The sequence below is a fragment of the Dermacentor silvarum genome, chromosome 1 (assembly GCF_013339745.2).
Source record: "Dermacentor silvarum isolate Dsil-2018 chromosome 1, BIME_Dsil_1.4, whole genome shotgun sequence".
Classification (NCBI taxonomy): domain Eukaryota; kingdom Metazoa; phylum Arthropoda; class Arachnida; order Ixodida; family Ixodidae; genus Dermacentor; species Dermacentor silvarum.
Window position 1 is genome coordinate 422,240,794 of NC_051154.1, and position 19,367 is coordinate 422,260,160.

The window sequence follows — 19,367 nt, forward strand, 5'->3', positions numbered from 1 at the left end:
AATTTAGTTGCTGTTGCAGTTTATGCTGGACCAATAATCAGTGGTCCTATCTTAATTCGTTGAATAGATCGCATAAATGACACTACGGGCCTCGGCTTTCAGTGCCTACAAGCGCACGCTTTTGAGGGGCGGATTAAGGCTTGTTTGGGTGGCGGAGGTGGTCGAAATTTCGTCATTTCGGTAAGGAGTGTCTACAAGCAAATGTGACGCCACGGGAAGGTGTCGCACTTTTCTACTTAGTGTGGCGGTCTAGACTTTTTCCTAAATTTTAGCCGGTATTTATGAGAAAGCGAAGTTCTCGCGATAATACTGCGTAGATCTCGAAGTGCAGAGAGAAACCTCAAGCGTTCCTCTCAGAATTGTTCGCTATCTTCAGCCTGTCATTCTTTCACTGCCGTGCATCACCAGCAAGGTTACGTCATAGTGTGCAGAGTGCAAATTTGCTCGCATCCTGAATGGCATCTACGGATATGAGGAACCTGAGTGGTGCTAATCAACCTTTTAGCTCGAGCGAAAAGTTATCGTCCAAATTTTCAGGGGGGTGCAGCCGCCCCTCTTGCTCCCCCCATCCGGACGCCCATGTTCACTTGCACTCGCGCTACCTGCACTCACACTCAATGGCACTCACTCGCACCGCACTCACCTACACTCACACTCACCTACCTCACACTCACTGCACTCACACTCACAGGCTCACTCACCACGCACTCACTCACACTCGCACTCACTTCCCCTACACACTGGTACTCACTCGCACTCACCTGCACTCACACTCACTGGCACTCACTGGCACTCGCACTCACTGGCACTCATCGCACTCACCTCCACTCACACTCACAGGCACTCACTCACACTCGCACTCACCTCCACTCGCACCCACTGGCACTCACTCGCACTCACGCTCACCTGCACTCACACTAACTGACACTCACTCGCACTCAGATCCACTCACACTCACTGGCACTCACTTGCACTCACCTCCACTCACACTCAGTGGCACTCACTCTCACTGGCACTCACCTCCACTCACATTCACTGGCACTCACTCGCACTCGCGCTCACCTGCGCTCACTCAATGGCACTCCCTCGCACTCACTGGCACTCACTCACACTCACTGGCACTCACTCGCACTCGCGCTCACCTCACTCACTCACTGGCACTCACTCGCACTCGCCTCCACTCACACTCACTGGCACTAACTCACACTCACCTCCACTCACACTCACTGGCACTCACCTCCACTAACTGGCACTCACTCTCACTGGCACTCACCTCCACTAACACTCACTGGCACTCACTCGCGCTCACCTGCGCTCACACTCAATGGCACTCACTCGCACTCACTGGCACTCACTCACCTTCACTCGCACTCACTGGCACTCATTCGCACTCGCGCTCACCTGCACTCACACTCACTGGCACTAACTCGCACTCACCTCCACTCACACTCACTGGCACTCACTTGCACTCACCTCCACTCACACTCACTGGTACTCACCTCCACTAACTGGCACTCACTCTCACTGGCACTCACCTCCACTCACACTCACTGGCACTCACTCACACTCGCACTCACCTCCACTCACACCCACTGGCACTCACGCTCACCTGCACTCACACTAACTGACACTCACTCGCACTCGCCTCCACTCACACTCACAGGCACTCACTTGCACTCACCTCCACTCACACTCACTGCACTCACCTCCACTAACTGGCACTCACCTCCACTCACACTCACTGGCACTCACTCGCACTCGCGCTCACCTGCGCTCACACTCAATGCACTCACTTGCACTCACTGGCACTCACTCGCACTCGCGCTCACCTGCACTCACACTCACTGGCACTAACTCGCACTCGCGCTCACCTGCACTCACACTCACTGGCACTAACTCGCACTCACCTCCACTCACACTCACTGGCACTTACTTGCACTCACCTCCACTCACACTCACTGGCACTCACTCGCACTGGCGCTCACCTGCGCTCACACTCATGGCACTCACTCGCACTCACTCACCTTCACTCACACTCACTCTCACTCACTCGCGCTCACCTGCACTCACACTCACTGGCACTAACTCGCACTCACCTCCACTCACAATCACAGGCACTCACTTGCACTCACCTCCCCTCACACTCACTGGCACTCACCTCCACTCACACTCACTGGCACCTCACTCGCACTCGCGCTCACCTGCGCTCACACTCAATGGCACTCACTTGCACTCACTGGCACTCACTCACCTTCACTCACACTCACTGGCACTCACTCGCACTCGCGCTCACCTGCACTCACACTCACTGGCACTAACTTGCACTCACCTCCACTCACACTCACTGGCACTCACTTGCACTCACCTCCACTCACACTCACTGGTACTCACCTCCACTAACTGGCACTCACTCTCACTGGCACTCACCTCCACTCACACTCACTGGCACTCACTCGCACTCGCGCTCACCTGCGCTCACACTCAATGGCACTCACTCGCACTCACTGGCACTCACTCCTGCACCACTCCCCGCGCTCACCTGCACTCACACTCACTGGCACTCACTTGCGCTCACGGTCAACTCACACTCACTGGCACTCACTTGCGCTCACGTCCACTCACCACTCACTGGCACTCACCTCCACTAACTGGCACTCACTCACTCTCACTGGCATCCACCTCCACTCACACTCACTGGCACTCACCTCCACTCACACTCACTGGCACTAACTCGCACTCACCTCCACTCACACTCACTGGCACTCACTTGCACTCACCTCCACTCACACTCACTGGCACTCACCTCCACTACCTGGCACTCACTCTCACTGGCACTCACCTCACTCACACTCACTGGCACTTCACCTCCACTCACACTCACTGGCACTCACTTGCACTCACGTCCACTCACACTCACTGGCACTCACCTCCACTAACTGGCACTCACCTCTCACTGGCACTCACCTCCACTCACACTCACTGGCCACTAACGCGCACCTCACCTCCACTAACTGGCACTCACTCTCACTTGGCACTCACCTCCACTCACACTCACTGGCACTCACTTGCACTCACCTCCACTCACACTCACTGGCACTCACCTCCTCACTGGCAACTCACCTTCACTGCATCACCTCACTCAACTCACTGGCACTCACCTCCACTAACTGGCACTCACTCTCACTGGCCATCACCTCCACTCACATTCACTGGCACTAACTCGCACTCAACCTCTACTCACACTCACTGGCACTCCCTCCACTCACACTCACTGGCACTAACTCGCACTCACGTCCACTCACTCTCACTGGCACTCACTTGCACTCCCCTCCACTCACACTCACTGGCACTCACCTCCACTAACTGGCACTCACACTCACTGGCACTCACCTCCCTCACACTCACTGGCACTCACCTCCACTAACGGGCACTCACTCTCACTGGCACTCACCTCCACTCACACTCACTGGCACTCACTCGCACTCGCGCTCACCTGCGCTCACACTCAATGGCACTCACTTGCACTCGCACTCACTGGCACTCACTCACCTTCACTCACACTCACTGGCACTCACTCGCACTGGCGCTCACCTGCACTCACTGGCACTTACTCGCACTCACCTCCACTCACACTCACTGGCACTCACTCGCACTCGCCTACACTCACACTCACTGGCTCTCACCTGCACTCACTCTCACTGGCACTCACTTGCACTCACCTCCACTCACACTCAGAGGCACTCACTCACACTCACCTCCACTCGCACTTACTGGCACTCACTCGCACTCACCTGCACTCACCTCCACTCACACTCACTCGCACTCAGGCGCGGATCCAGGGGGAATGTTCGGATGTCCTGACCCCCCCCCCCTCAGATTTCTGCATCGCCCCTTCGCTGACAGGGGGATGACCCTGTCGCAAAAAAATATGGCCACCAGCATTCTTCCAAAGTATTTTTCGCGAGCACCAGTGGTATCAGCCATGCATAGGTAAAGCTAGCTCGCTCACAAACTTAGTTGTATTCCGTAGGAGTGTGGTGTCGCGAAGTTGCCGTAGTTATTTTTTCTCATGAACACCTTGGACCTCTTGGCGCCTGCCGTGCTTTACTCGTCCCGTCGGTGGCGTCGAATGAACGAGGGGACGTCCGTTTTGCCAAACACGCCGAGGTCCGCTCGAGCGCCTTCGCACCTGATTAACTTAGTTTCCCCTTGGGGTGTCAACGGTTGCCTCATTGGCTGTCATCGGTTCTGCGACCAACCTGCTTAATGAAAGAGATCTCTTGCTGAAGTGTTCATATATAGATAATAACAACTAACAGCTAAACTAAGAACTACGCATAGGTAATTTTTTTAACTGTAGCACTCATTGTGATCACAGTTAGCACGTTGACAATATCCAGTACGAGCACAGTACCGTTCGTACGCTACAAGTTTTTCATTGTAACTTCGCAGTTTTATTGTCGTACATTAAACATAGGAGGCTCAAGCCCACCGGATCCGTTTATCTGAGTGGGCGTTCTCGCGGAGCGGGGCGAAGCCTCGAACCGCGGCTAAGTGGGGGAGCGTGACGTCAGCGGCCAACGCCAGCGCGTGGCCTAGGATGGCGTCGCGTGGTTAGAGAAACGGGAGCAGATGCGCTCCTTGTGTAAAGGATGACGTCGCGTGGGAAACAAAACATGAAGACGCTGGCTCGCGCTCTCGCCTATTACGCCACATCGTTATTCTTGTAGGTGGCGTCGTGAGTCTTCATACGCGGTGATTCGCATATCGTAAACAACCAGCGTAGTGGTTGCTGCGTAGGAGCGGACCGTTACGCCCGTATTCAAGAACGTTCCTCTAGTCAACACACCACCACGACTCAAGAGAGAAGATGGCACCGCTATCCTTCCACAGAAGTGGCCACTGAGCTTCATGATCATTCACGGGAATTCATGAGAATTGTCGCGTTTTTATTCTCGATTATTCTGCGCAGTACGACAATTGAAATTTGGAGTCTGATATCTCGGAGCACGGACGCGCTAGAATAATTCCTCCGACTGATACTGTGTAGAAACTCGACTGTCTCTAAGTTTTCAATACAAACATACCTACTTACTGCAGTCAACCAAAAATAATTGTTAAATTTTAGTTAATTGGGCTGCTCACAGCGATAATTATCATCTCACTTAGTGCCCCCCTAGCCACATAACTTATTTGCACTGGTGGTCTTCGCGTGCCTCCTAGTGCCTAACTTTAAGAAAACCACAAAGCTTAGTTTGAACACCCTGTATTATCAGGCGCAGACGCCAAGCACATGGCTGTATTGGGTAACGACCTTTTCCTATAATCTCGGAGAAACCGATACCTGGCTTCGCTACAGGTCTTCTTCCTCTTTCTGGGGTTTTACGTGCCAAAACCAGTTCTGATTATGAGGCACGCCGTAGTGGAAGGCTCCGGATTAATTTTGACCACTTGGGTTCTTTAACCTGCACTACAACGCAAGAACACGGGCGTTTTTGCATTTCGCCTCCATCGAAATGCGGCCGCCGCGGCCGGAATTTGATCCCGCGATCTCGTGCTCAACGCCTGAGCTGACTGATCCACCACAGATGGCTACAGGTGTTGCTTTAGCCGTATAAAACGCGGGTTTATCGTGAGGAAAAACGGTAAATTTCGGTAAATAAGAAAGGCTACTACCATCATCATCATAATCATCATCATCATCATTGACAGAAGCTGACCCCCCCCCTCAGAAACAACCTGTATCCGCCCCTGCTCGCACTCACCTACACTCACACTCACAGGCACTCACAGGCACTCACTCACACTCGCACTTACCTCCACTCACACTCACTGGCACTCACTCGCACTGACACTCACTCGCACTCGGACTCATGCCTTTGAAATGAGTGCAAGTGAGTGTAAGTGCACTCATGAATGAGTGCGGCGACCTATGTACGTGGCGAGTTCAGAATCTTCGAAAGGAAGAATGGATACTCTCATCGTGCGATGAGAGGAATGGCAATAAATAAATTAATGGCTCTAATCATTGCATACCACTGCCACGAGCCTCCGCACAAAGAAAGGGGAGACTCAGAACTGTTACGTTCATAGTAGTTATCCCAGTTCATACTAGGTTTTTCCAATGATGACTGGGAGGTGCACTCGTTGTAAATGGCAGCACACACTCTTAGTTGAAAAGAAATGGGAAATAATTTTAATGCTCGACTGGCAACGCCTCTTGGAAGATAACATTTATTTGGAAAACGTTGTGTGCTGCGTAAAAGATGCTCGGGAGCACCGTCATCCATCGTAGCAGTCGAAGCAGAAGCGTGTCGATAGTGACACGGCGCTTCAGCGGCTGCCACAAGTGCATGGTGCACAAGTGTCAAAAGCACATCGCGGGGAAGCGAGGGGCGATACATGCCCGATAGCGAAGAAAGGACACATGCGCAAAGCGCGCCTGCCGCGGAAGTGCCGGTAGACTCGACACCACGCTGTGTGACGCCAGCGCAGCAATGCAGTTTTGCGTAAAGTCCCTATTGACCCTTTTCGCGGCAATCCCATGGGCCCTGCCATGTTTGATCACGTGGTGACGCGTCCATTGCTTGCCTCAACTGTCTCCGTTGCCTCCTTGTTTACAATGGAAGTGTATGACGCCGGCGCATCTTAGAAAACCGCTGTTTTCGGAGATATCGTAGACGGTGACTAGGTGGACGACACGAAGCTTTGATCACAGCTTCAGAGAACATGCAAAAGCGCTTTCGGAGCTGATTGAGCTTTGTCCAAACGGCGCAAGCAGCGTATGTGGTGTTTGTTCTAAAAGCGGTGCTAAATATGTATTCCAAGGTATCCAAGCTTTCCAATTATGAATTCAGTCAGGATTAGTGTGTTTTGCTCTTTGTTCTTTATTCGGCAAATATTTTGAAGCGGTGGCTTGTCAGTGTCAGACTCAGTGAAGTTCTTCGGTGCGGCCACTATCTGATTATTTTCTGCCTAATCGCTCACGGGTGTGCTCAGTTCCGATAGATTTGTTCTTGTTGCGCACAAGGCTTGAAACGTAGCTGTTTTGTACATTGTAATACCTTGTAGCAAATATATATTACAGATAGTAACTCGCTTAATCTTGCGGACCATCACGAAACGTTCAGCTTCGACCATTCGTGCGCCATAGGTGTAGTCCGTCATTTATTGTGCGTATACAGTGCGCATATATTCAAGTGTGCGCCCATTCACTTATTCTTGATACGTCGGCGATAGAGTGGGCGTAAGTTTTCCTGCCATTTGGGACATATGTGTATAGATAACGTGCGCGAAACTTACTATGACAGGAAACGGCGCTATTCCCTTTGTCATTGTTTAACGAGTGGTACTCACTCTTGCCGACGTTCAGGGGATGAAGCCCTTTCTTTGACGGTTAGGGATACAAGGCTGGTGGATGCGCAAATTTCTGTATCCTCGAGGTAAGCCGTACATCACGAAGTGCCGGTAACACGTTCGGACAGTTGCAGCAGCGGTTCGCGAACTTGGCCACACAGATTCATTCTATTCCTTAACATACCAGCCACTATTTTTGCAGCCAACTACTGCAGACGTCTTCAATCCACATGATTCAATCTAGCATGATTGGAGCACAAAGGCTGGCGGATGAGCAAATTTCTGTATCCTCGAGGTAAGCCGTACATCACGAAGTGCCGGTAACACGTTCGGACAGTTGCAGCAGCGGTTCGCGAACTTGGCCACACAGATTCATTCTATTCCTTAACATACCAGCCACTAATTTTGCAGCCAGCTACTGCACACGTCTTCAATCCACGTGATTCAATCTAGCATGATTGGAGCACAGTGTGTTAGCGAAAGCTCAGTTGCATTTCCGACAGCTGATTGCACAGAAGCAAGGTAGAAGCGGTAATGGTTTCGTATTCGTGCGCGGTCGCTGAGGAGAGGTATAGCGCGCCGCCGTGAGCGCCATCTCGTTTCTCTAAAACAAACTGCTCCGCGAAAAGGGTCAATATAAAAAAAGTACCGCCATCCTTTGATAAACGTCGCTTCTCTGTCTCCTGTATCTCCAATTGGACGATGATAGCGCGCGCTTTCACTTCTTTATATTTTTTCCCGCCTCAGAGCCATGTTGAAAGTCACTCTGTGCAGCGGCAATCGCCGGCGGCGGCGGCGCGCGCCCGGCCTAAAAGATTGAACATGGACATTCTAGGGGCGCCACCGTCGACTTGCTTTCCCAAGAATTAAAAAGTAAAGAAAAATAAAACAAGCGCTTTAGGAGAGGAGACGGCGGAGGAAAGAGTAGATGGTGGTACTTTTACTATATAGGGATTTTAGTTTTGCGTAGAGTTACTTTATATGGCGCAAGCCATATACAGTAACGCTACGGGGCACTGATCTCTTGCGCCCCTTGCCGTCTCCCGTGTGTAGCTTTCAGCGCGCTTGTGGAAATGAAAGGAGGATATCGTCCCGATAAATACGTCTAACTTCGCTTGCGCTTGAGAGATTCAAAAGAAGAAGTTGCGGTAGAAAATTCGTGAGGCAACGTAATTTTTTAAGTGATATCGTTCTATGATTAGTTAGAGAAGTGTTTCATGGTCCCTTTAAACATCGCAACGTGGGATAGGGACACAAGAGGACGCACACAGTGCTAACTTCCAATAAATTCTTTATTCCTCTTCGCAATGCGGATATTCAGACATATATAAAACAGGCCGAAATAAAAAATAGCGCAATAAAAAATGAAACTGATATGTTACCATGTCATGTCACTGCCGCCAGTCTTTGTCTGCAGAGACCTAACTCTTTACCGGACCGTGCCAAGAACGTCACGCTAACGCACGACGCTCTCAAGCAACTTATCTGCTTGCCTCGAGCATTTCTCGTGTCAACTGACTGAAACGCCTGTGAAAAGTGCTAGTGCCACAATGCTGGCAATTAATTATCAGTCTATTTTCTTCCTTCGTTCTAAGGCTGCCTTCATGCTCATTGAGTCTATCATTATTACACCCTCCCGTTTGTTGAGTTTGGGTTTATTTGCGCTATTTCATGGGCAATATGTCGTACCAAAAAGGCCAAATGAGGCTCTACTACTTGAGGACAACTGGCCTGTGCGAACGTCTTTGACTTCGCGGCACCGTACGCGTGCGTGCGCGCATTCACACCATACTTCCTTGTTCTCTCTATCTCATATTTCTATAATATTGTCACGGGAAACGGTATAACTGAAAATATATTTACAAAATATATACAGCGAGCTGTAGCACTGCCAAGATGGCGGAAAGACAATCTCTTCAATCGTCGTCTTCTTCACCCAAATGGTCAACGTCATCTTTGTCCCATTGCGCGCAGTCTCGTAACATTAACCTCCAGCCGGAAAAGCGCCGACCCGGCGCCTAATAGTCTGGGCGCCGGGTCGGCGCCCAGGGTCTAATGGGCGCGAGGTATGGCTTGAGGCGGGCCACGTGCACAACGTCTGAGGAAGGAGAAGACGCGGTAGGATCGAGCGGGGCAATTTCGTAAGTGACATCTGTCAATTGTCGCAGGACGCGATAAGGGCCAGAGTATCTCGAAAGTAGTTTTTCAGAAAGGCCAACGCGCCGAGACCGGGACCAGACAAGGACAAGATCACCCGCACTGAAGCGCGGCGTCACTGTGGTGGGCGTCGTACAACAACTTCTGCCGTGACTGCGACGCAGAGAGGCGAAGATGGGCAATGTGACGTGCCTTTTCTGCTGTAGCAATGGCGTCGCGCGCGTATTCAGTAGGCAGTGCGGCAGGGGTCGAAATCAGTGTCAAAAGTGTTGGTTCTCGTCCGTATAGAAGATAGAAGGGAGAGTAGCCGGCGGTGTCATGGCGTGAGGAGTTATAGGCAAAGGTGAAAGAAGGTAGCGCAGTGTCCCAGTCATGGTGATCAGACGAAACATACATAGAGAGCATATCAGTGATAGGGCGATTCAGACGTTCAGTAAGACCGTTCGTTTGGGGTTGGTACGCAGTCGTAAGTTTGTGTTTGGTGGCACAAGAACGAAGTAAGTCTTCAATGACTTTAGATAAGAAGTAGCGACCCCGGTCGGTGAGAAGCTGACGAGGAGCGCCGTGATGTAAAATTACGTCTTGCATCAAGAAGTCGGCGACGTCTGTAGCGCAACTGGTCGGGAGAGGTCTTGTGATAGCGTGATGGGTCGCATAATCCGTAGCAACGGCAACCCATTTATTGCCAGCGGTGGAGAGAGGGAAGTGGCCGAGAAGGTCGAGGCCAACACGAAAAAATGGCTCGGCGGGTATGCCAATAGGCTGGAGAAGCCCAGCTGGAGGAGCCCAGCTGGAGGAAGAGATGGCCTTTTCCGGCGTTGGCACGACGCGCAGGCAGCGACATAACATTGAACAGAACGGTAGAGACCGGGCCAGAAAAAGCGCCACCGTACACGGTCATACGTCCTGGAAACACCAAGGTGGCCGGCTGTTGGGACATCATGCAGTTGCTCGAGTACGGTCGCCCGAAGGTGTGCGGGAACGACGAGTAGTAGTTCTTGTCCCTCGGGGTGCATGTTACGGCGATATAATGTGTCATTTACAATGACAAACAGGCGAAGTGACCGGTCCGAAGAGCCAGACTGCAGGCCGTTGATGAGATCATTTAGAGACGTGTCGCGCCGTTGCTCGTCACCAATGTGGCTGAAAGAGGAGAGCGAGAAAAGGCCAGGCGGTGTATCCTCCGTGGTAGCTTCGGGGGAATCAATGGGGTGCCGAGACAAGCAGTCGGCATCCTGGTGTAGTCGGCCAGACTTGTACACCACAGTGTACGTGAATTCCTGGAGACGTAGAGCCCAGCGACCTAGACGACCAGTGGGGTCCTTGAGGCTCGAAAGCCAGCACAGAGCGTGGTGGACAAGAGCGAGGCAATCGCGCTCGGTAATGGAATAATTGCGCTCGGCAGGGGCAAGAAGCCGGCTGGCGTACGAAATAACTCGATCACAACCACGGTGGCATTGGGCTAAAACAGCACCAATGCCATAGCCACTCGCGTCTGTGCGTACTTCAGTTGGAGCATTGGGATCAAAGTGGGCGAGAATAGGCGGGGTAGTGAGTAGCGTGATAAGGTGTGAAAAAGCTGTGGCTTGAGTGAAACCCCACGAAAACGGAGCGTCTTTCTTGAGAAGATCTGTTAGTGGACCGGCTATGTCTGCAAAATTTCTAACAAATCGGCGAAAATACGAGCACAAGCCCACAAAGCTGCGAACATTCTTGGCACAAGTTGGTACAGGGAACTCGATGACTGCACGAACCTTGGCGGGGTCGGGACGGACGCCAGTTGAATCGACGAGATGCCCGAGGATGGTAATTTGGCAGCGACCGAAGTGGCATTTCGAAGAATTAAGTTGTAGTCCAGCCGCACGAAACACCGACAGGATGGATGAAAGACGTGGGAGGTGTGTGGCAAATGTCGGGGAGGACAGGATCACGTCGTCCAGGTAGCACAGGCAGATAGACCATTTAAAGCTGTGCGACAGCGTGTCCATCATTCGCTCGAATGTGGCCGGGGCATTGCACAAGCCAAACAGCATAACTTTAAACTGATAGAGGCCGTCAGCTGTAACAAATGCTGTCTTTTCACGGTCCCTGTCGTCCACGGCGATCTGCCAGTAACCAGAGCGCAGGTCGATAGATGAAAAATAGGTCGCGCCGTGAAGGCAATCCAGAGCGTCATCAATTCGTGGAAGAGGATATACATCCTTCTTGGTGATCCCATTGAGATGCCGATAATCAACGCCAAATCGCCAACTGTTGTTTTTCTTTTTAACTAAGACAACAGGGGAAGCCCATGGAGTCGCGGACGGCTGAATAATGCCTTTTGAAAGTATCTTGTCAACCTGTTGTTGAATAACTTTGTTGTTGTCGTTGTCGTTGTCGTTGTCGTTGTCGTTGTCGTTGTCGTTGTCGTTGTCGTCGTTGTTGTCGTTGTCGTTGTTGTCGTTGTTGTCGTTGTTGTTGTTGTTGTTGTTGTTGTTGTTGTTGTTGTTGTTGTTGTTGTTGTTGTTGTTGTTGTTGTTGTTGTTGTTGTTGTTGTTCGTGAACAATTGCAACTTCATATGTTCTCTTGACTCTGTATTAATATATCTTTTTTATGATTACCAGTGTTCCTATTTCCCTTCCAATGTACAAATTTACTTGTTTTTTCCTACTATGTAGATCTTTTTATGCCTTATTTATTGCCTTTTTTCTGTAACCCCCCCTATGCAATGCTGCACTGGAGCGTGTGGGGTAATATGAATAAATAAATAAACTTGGCGCTCGGATGGTGACACGCGATAAGGTCGCCGGTGAATCGGAGGCGCATGGCCAGTATGTATGCGGTGTTTGACGAAAGAGGTTTGACCTAAGGAACGGCCGTCAAAGTCGAAGATGTCGGAGTATGTGACGAGCAAATGACGGAGGTCGTCTACTTGGGAGGGCAGAAGGTCAGGGCCAATCATCGTTGTGATAGCGCTTTGTACCGACGGCGAAGTGGGCGCGTCGGCGGACAAACTTGCTGATGTAGGATCAGGTGACAGTGATGAAGTCTGGCACTCATCTGATGGTGACAGGGTGGCCAAAACTATGCCTTGGGGAAGAACTTGAGGACAGAGTCCGAAGTTCAAGAGGGCCAGGCAAGTCTGGTTGGTCGCAACAGTCAGAACAGTGTGGGGAAAGGAAATGTTGTCGGACAAAAGGACACTGGTAGACGGAGTAACCACATAATCACCATCCGGTACACTGGGGCAAGGTACAGCGACAATACAGGTAAGTGCGTGGGGCGGCAAACGAACAAACTCGGCACAAGAGAGCTGGTTCTGGACTACGTCAGGAGCGTCTAGTGAAGCGGGGAAGTCAAGTTCAACGACACCGGCCGAGCAGTCAATTACAGCGGAGTGGTCAGTCAAAAAATCGAGTCCAAGGATTAGGTCATGAGGGCATGCAGTGGCGAAGAACATGAAACAACACGGAAGTGTGGTGGCCAGTGACGCTCACGCGTGCGATGCACATTCCAAGCACGGCCGGAGTTCCGCCGTCAGCGACTCGCACAGCGCGGGATTCTGGAGGTGTTAGCACTTTGTGTAAGCATTCGCGGAGATTAGCGCTCATGATACAAATATGTGCACCGGTGTCGTTAAGGGCAGTAGCGGGTAGGCCATCCACTTCTACGGCAAGTTGGTTCTCGTGCGTAGGCAAGGTTAAAAGAGGCTTTGCAGGTCGTGGTTCTAATGCAGCGTCCAAGATCCTGGGTCGCGGGGTTGGATCAAGATCACTGGCTGGGGTGCCGGTGTTGTGGTTGACGCAATATCCCCGCCTGTTGACATGGTGGAACTTGCCAGGACACGTCCGCTGAGGAGTTCCGTCTTAAGTAGTACCCAGCACCTCCACCAAAATGTCACGAGAAACGGTATAACTGAAAATATATTTACAAAATATATACTGCGAGCTGTAGCACTGCCAAGATGGCGGAAAGACAATCTCTTCAGTCGTCGTCTTCTTCACGGTCAACGTCATCTTTGTCCCATTGCGCGCAGTCTCGTAACAATATTTAAACTGAATATACAATGCGTAATCGTTTCTATGCTTATCCAGCAGAAAACTGTCCGTCCGTCCGTCCGTCCACCTGTCCTTCCCGTAAGACGATCGCTTTCAAGATAAAAGCCCGCAGCAGCGAGTGACTTTACCTTCCTTCTGCCTGTCGCTAATGCGAACGAAGCGGCCGAACACAGCGCGCGGACCTATCAGTAGTCGGCACTCACTCTCGGCTTCGCCGATCGTTTTCAAGATACAGTCCGCGCGGCCGTGCTAGAGTGCGTTTGATCGGTCCGTGCCGCCACCGGAGTCCTTCGATTACGGCTAATAATGGTTCGACACGGATGGACAAGGCGCTAAAGAGCGATAACGGCTTATGCATGATCATCAGAACGTCATCAGCGCACCTGGCGCCACTACCTGCACTAGCTTGCTTGCCTCGTCCATTCACCTTGCGCCGCCGTCCGCAGCAGTTTGCGTCGCCGCAGCGCTGTCGTTTATACTGGTCGGATCAAGTTTCATAGCATTGATGATGACACCGGGCTGCGTGGAGATGAGAAAGTGGCACAATGCTTACGCATACTTAGACAAGTCCCAGAGGAGTTTCTGCGTGACTTGATTTAATTAAATTTTAAAATATTTATTATTTCCAGAAACAGCAAAAGTAGTAGTAGTTTTCTCCCAGACGGAGCCATGTGCGGGTTTGGCACAGTTGTCAGAAGCACCGCCACGTGTATTGCGAACAGCAACTGCTGCGGTGGCTCTGAGGCTATACGACATTCTCCTGCGGAGCCTGCACATGAGGTAGCGGGTTCAGTTCGCGGTCGCGGCTACTGAATTGCCACGGGAGAGCGGAATATGAAAGCGTTCATGTACCATGCTTACGGCAAGCATTAAAGTACCCCAGGTGGTTGAGATAGAGATAAAAATTTATTATAAGAAAAAAGCTGAGAAGACGTCCTGAACTGCTATGTGCTATAGCCTGCTACTTAACGTTAGCGTAGGAGGAAACGGGAACAAAAAGAGAGGGAGAAAGCGTGGATGACGATGTGATTGGATAAAGACACGAATAAAACATAGAAAGTAACCAAAAACAATTATAACAAACGTAGAAATGATTCTAAAACCCTTTATGTCGCTCATAGCCTGTATGCTGCTTTGGAACACTAAAGATCAATGAATCAGTTGATCGAGCAATCAAATAATCTTGCAGGGAACCCTTTCCCAACTGCCACGTACAGCACGGACACAAGCGTCAAGACGAGTAAATGAGAATGCAGCTGTCTCCGAACGACCACGACCGGAAAGTGTACGGCAACCTGAAGCCCGGCTCGCTGGTTCCCTACCGCCGCCCGTGGTCCACCGACGTGTTGGACCAGATGGCCGCAGGCAAGGCGGTCATCATCGGCGACCGCATGACGCTGCTGTACCACGCGGCCCAGAGATGACACCGGTACCCGCACCACGAGTTTTACCTGGGACGAGAACGGCACTTCTCGCACCCGTTGGTCGTCTAGTACAGCCGGGACAACGTGTGCTTCATCATGAACGCCTGGGAGCGCGGGTGAGCACTTGGTGCTTCTTGTTAGAACGAAGCCTTGTGGGCCTCTTCACCGCAATTACTCGCGTATTCAGAAATGCATCTTAACTTGAAGCCCATGCTTGACTTGATACAAATGACCCCTGGCGGAAACGTGGCTAATAACGCTCTTTGTGTTTCCTTTGGTGCGTTCACGACAGGCGTCATTTAAATCAAGTCAAGCGTGGGCTGAAGTTAGGATGCATTTCTGAATACGGGGGTAAGGTTGCCATCTGCTTTGACGTGTAGAAGCAGTGGGAGGTCTCGTACAAGCTTTCCCAGAATTAAAGAAGTTACAGCTTCGCGTTACAGGCGAATCATTGATTGCTATAGCAAATTTTTAGACAGCTGTACGAATTGAGGTTGTCGTTTTATCAGCTGCATAAACTGCCGTAAACACTCGCTTACTAACTTAATTCACAAAAACGTTGTCACGCGCGCACAGGCAAACACGAACACAGCTCACTCTATGGTGGTGGACATCAGCTGTCAGAACGCTGCGCGTGATGAAGAGCGGCAGCAGCGGCGAGCGAATACCCCTTCGTGCTGCCTCTCGTTTCAACACAAGCTGCGCGCGACAACACAACATACGCGAAGCCATCAGCTATCTCCGGTTGGTTTGCTTGCCAACCCAGCGCAGATTATCTACAAGACAGGACGTGCGCGGCAACGCTCAGCCGCCACTACTGGAGCAGAAGAAGAGATGCGCACTAACTTGCGCCCCCCCCCCCCCCCTTCCATTCTAGTTGGGTGAGTGGTACAACTGTATCTTAACAGCAGAGCTGTTTAAGCCGGGCGTAATGTGTCTGCTGAATTCAAAAATATGGACCGATCCTTGTGGTAGTGCAGAAAGGGTCCAAGCGGAATGGCACATACCCCTGTGAACTAGCGAAGCTGAGCCTGGCTAAGTCTAGATAAGCATGGTTGGGACTACTTAAGCTTGGTCAGTCATTGATAGCCAATCAATAGCTAATCGATAATCAATCAATAATCAATAAATTCTGGGAAATTCTGGGGATGACTTGTTAGTGCTTAGCCTAGCCCAAATACGTGGCCAAAACCTTGCGATAGCCAATCAATAGCTAATCGATAATCGATCAATACATAAATTCCAGGAAATGCTGGCGATGACTTGGTAGTGCTTAGCCTAGCCCAAATACGTGGTCAATACCTTGCAATAGCCAATCAATAGCCAATCAATAGCTAATCAATAATGAATAAATAATAAATAACTTCCGGAAAATGCTGGGGATGACTTGGTAGTGATTAGCCTAGCCCAAATACGTGGCCAATACCTTGCGATAGCCAATCAATAGCTGATCAATAATCTATGAATAAAAATGAATTCCGGGAAACGCTGGGGATGACTTGGTAGTGCTTAGCCTAGCCCAAAAGCCAGGACTAGATAAGTGCCCATCAGCTCCGCTGTCTCTTTAGCATTGCGCCTCCAGTGCAAGCTGCGCTAATTTTTTATCTGCAGCAGAAAACTACAAGGCACAAAGACGAAGAATGCCACGGGACGAACACTAAGCTTCTTCCGTGGTCTTCTTCGTCTGTGCATCTTGTCGTTTCACGATGTATAGTTACGAAATGTAATTTCTTCCTAATTGGTCTTCCCCCTATATCTCGAAGTGTCGTCTGCATGCACTGTATTGTTCTTTATATAAAGCTACAAATGCCACCAAAAGTCTCCAGCTTTTATGCGACATCGTTGTGCCCCCTCCGGCACGGGGTGGCACTTACAAAAGGTAATTGGTTCCTCATTAGAATGGCTGAAGCTCCTGTATGTGCGACTCTTGCGAAAAACTGTTGAACACATTTTTCTGCCTGTGTCCCCGGTACGCGATGTCGAGCGTAGTCTCCGGAACAGCAATAAAGCCTAATGGACTCGAGACTGTTTTCACGACCGACCATAGTCGAAGGAAGCGAAGATCCTTGGCCGATGGCCGGGCTCGTCGGAGGCCCGGAAAACAACAATAGCATGGCTGCGGTACCTCAAGTCGATAGCTATCGACAGCTGAAAGATTTGCTATGCACCTTCACGTCTGCACGCAGGTAGGGCACTTTCTCTCCCTTTCTTGCTGCGTATCTTTCCCCTGTAACCCCTTTCTCCGATGCAGGGTAGCAAACCGGACCTCCGCCTAGTTAACCTGCCTTTCTTTGGCTCTCTCTCTATCTCTCTCATTTCTGCTATGCTTTCTTTGGCTTCGTTGTCTTCTGGCTTCTCGATGGGGGTGTACACCCGTGTACTTAGATTTAGGTGCACGTTAAAGAACCCCAGGTCGTCCAAATTTCCGGAGTCCCCCACTATGGCGTGCCTCATAATCAGATCGTGGTTTTGGCACGTAAAACCACATAATTTTTCGTCTTCTGGCTTCCTGCGGGTTCTGAACGTATATTGAAGCGAATAAATAAATAAATAAATAAATAAATAAATAAATAAATAAATAAATAAATAAATAAATAAATAAATAAATAAATAAATAAATAAATAAATAAATAAAAATTAACAGGATCTTGAAGCAATGTTTCCAGGTCGGACGAAGCGGCGGAGTCCAAAGCTAGAGAAATTGTAGCCCAAATGTAGCCAGACACAAAAAAGAGCAAAAACAAATTGTAGCGAAATATAGCCATTTTTATTAGCAGTTTTATTTGTACATACATTTATTTTACATTCGACTACGGCAATCCTTTTTTGCACAACCCGTCGCAACAATATGTCCCTGATGGTCGATCCTTGACATCAATAACAGCGCCACAGTGCTTGCACGCAGAACACTTTTTGGTTGGGCCCGGAAACTCAAGTACCAGTAAATCGCCGCATAGGGCGAAAAAAGAAAGGCGTAGCGAAATCGAAACAATTGGGCACGATGCTTTCGAATGTGATGCACAACCTGACATGAGATATTTGGCAATTGCGCAAGTAATTAGTAATATCATTTTCTTGAATTAGGTACGAAATGACAACCGAAATATTCACCAGTTTGCGCAAAACACACTTTGTGTCATCGTCCCCCCCCCCCCCCCCCCTATCTTGTTTTCTCTTTTTTTCAATTAGCTTGGCTCGGGTTAGCTGGGACACACTCTATATAGTTTCCATTCGCACCAACCTGGCCGCCATCTTAGGTCTCAACACCCCAAGAACATGCATTAAAAAAGTGAGATACGACAGATGCCAATCACTGTCTGACTCGGTGTAAGCGAAGCTTTAAAATATTACTGCGCACTACGACACATCAGTGTAGAAATCACGCAGTAGTTTTCGTCGACGAGCACGTCCCCAACGTAACTTGCTAGAAATAGTAAAAGCCGCGTCGGCGCACAAAGAGCAAGGGTAAACGACCAATTGACAACAGTGGTAATCCTGCGAAAACCGGTTGCTGTCAAAAAGCAAACCATGTTCATGTGCTAATAATAATTGCTGGGATATTGCGTGCCAAAAGCACGATATGATTAGGAGGCATGGCGCTGTGGGGGACTCCGGATTAATTTTGACCACCTGTCGTTCTTTAACGTGCACCTCAATCTATGTTCCCGGGTGTTCCTGCATTTCGCCTCCATCAAAATCTGGCCACCGTGGCCGGCAATCAAACCCGCGTCCTCGAGGCAGCAGCGCGACAACTCACCTACCAAGCTAACACGGTGGCTGATGTTCGTGTGACGTGGCGCAGTGATGTCATCGTGGCAAACATGTTTCGATATTGGCACAAAGAGTACCTGCATCTCTGACGTTACGGGCAAACTATCTCTACGTTAAAGCACCGGGACTCACCTTTGAGCTCGGGGTCTTGCTCCCATTCATTTTTATACTTCCTCGCATACTTGGCCCACTTCCCCATCGTTTGACTCTCCTCTAGTGGCATCGGTTTCTGTTCTCATCGTCTCGACCGATCTTATGAGAATTTTCAATATCATTCAGGTAGAGAGCTGCATGCCTCTGCCTCCTTATAATGCTACTCGTTGGAAGCGAGTGGGCAGATATTTTTTTTCCGTCTATATCACAAGATGCGTCCAATAACAAGCAGGAAGAGATGGCTGTAAAGCTTACCGTGAGAAGCATGGAGCAAGTCAAAAGCAGTGCCCGGTGCGATACTTCGCCCAGAAGCCATGGTCATGAACACACTGGAGCGTGTCATACAGCCGTGCTTCACTTCTTTCATTACGAACCTATTTTACTGCTCTCCCTTTCTGAGCATAGCCACGTTAGCACAGTGTGCTGTAACACCCTCTACCCCCAGGCTCATCCCGATCCCGAGGTATA

The 19,367-nt window shown here is 50.2% G+C and overlaps 1 protein-coding gene across 1 annotated transcript in view; it reads right to left on the bottom strand.

The window, feature by feature from the left end:
* The window catches only part of LOC119447727 (uncharacterized protein C05D11.1-like), a 46,045-nt gene extending 27,100 nt beyond the window's left edge, over positions 1-18,945 (bottom strand). The window contains exon 1 of the mRNA XM_049663904.1: positions 18,879-18,945. Coding sequence (XP_049519861.1) covers positions 18,879-18,945 — 67 coding nt within the window. The remainder of the gene's footprint in view (positions 1-18,878) is intronic.
* Positions 18,946-19,367: the final 422 nt, after the last annotated feature.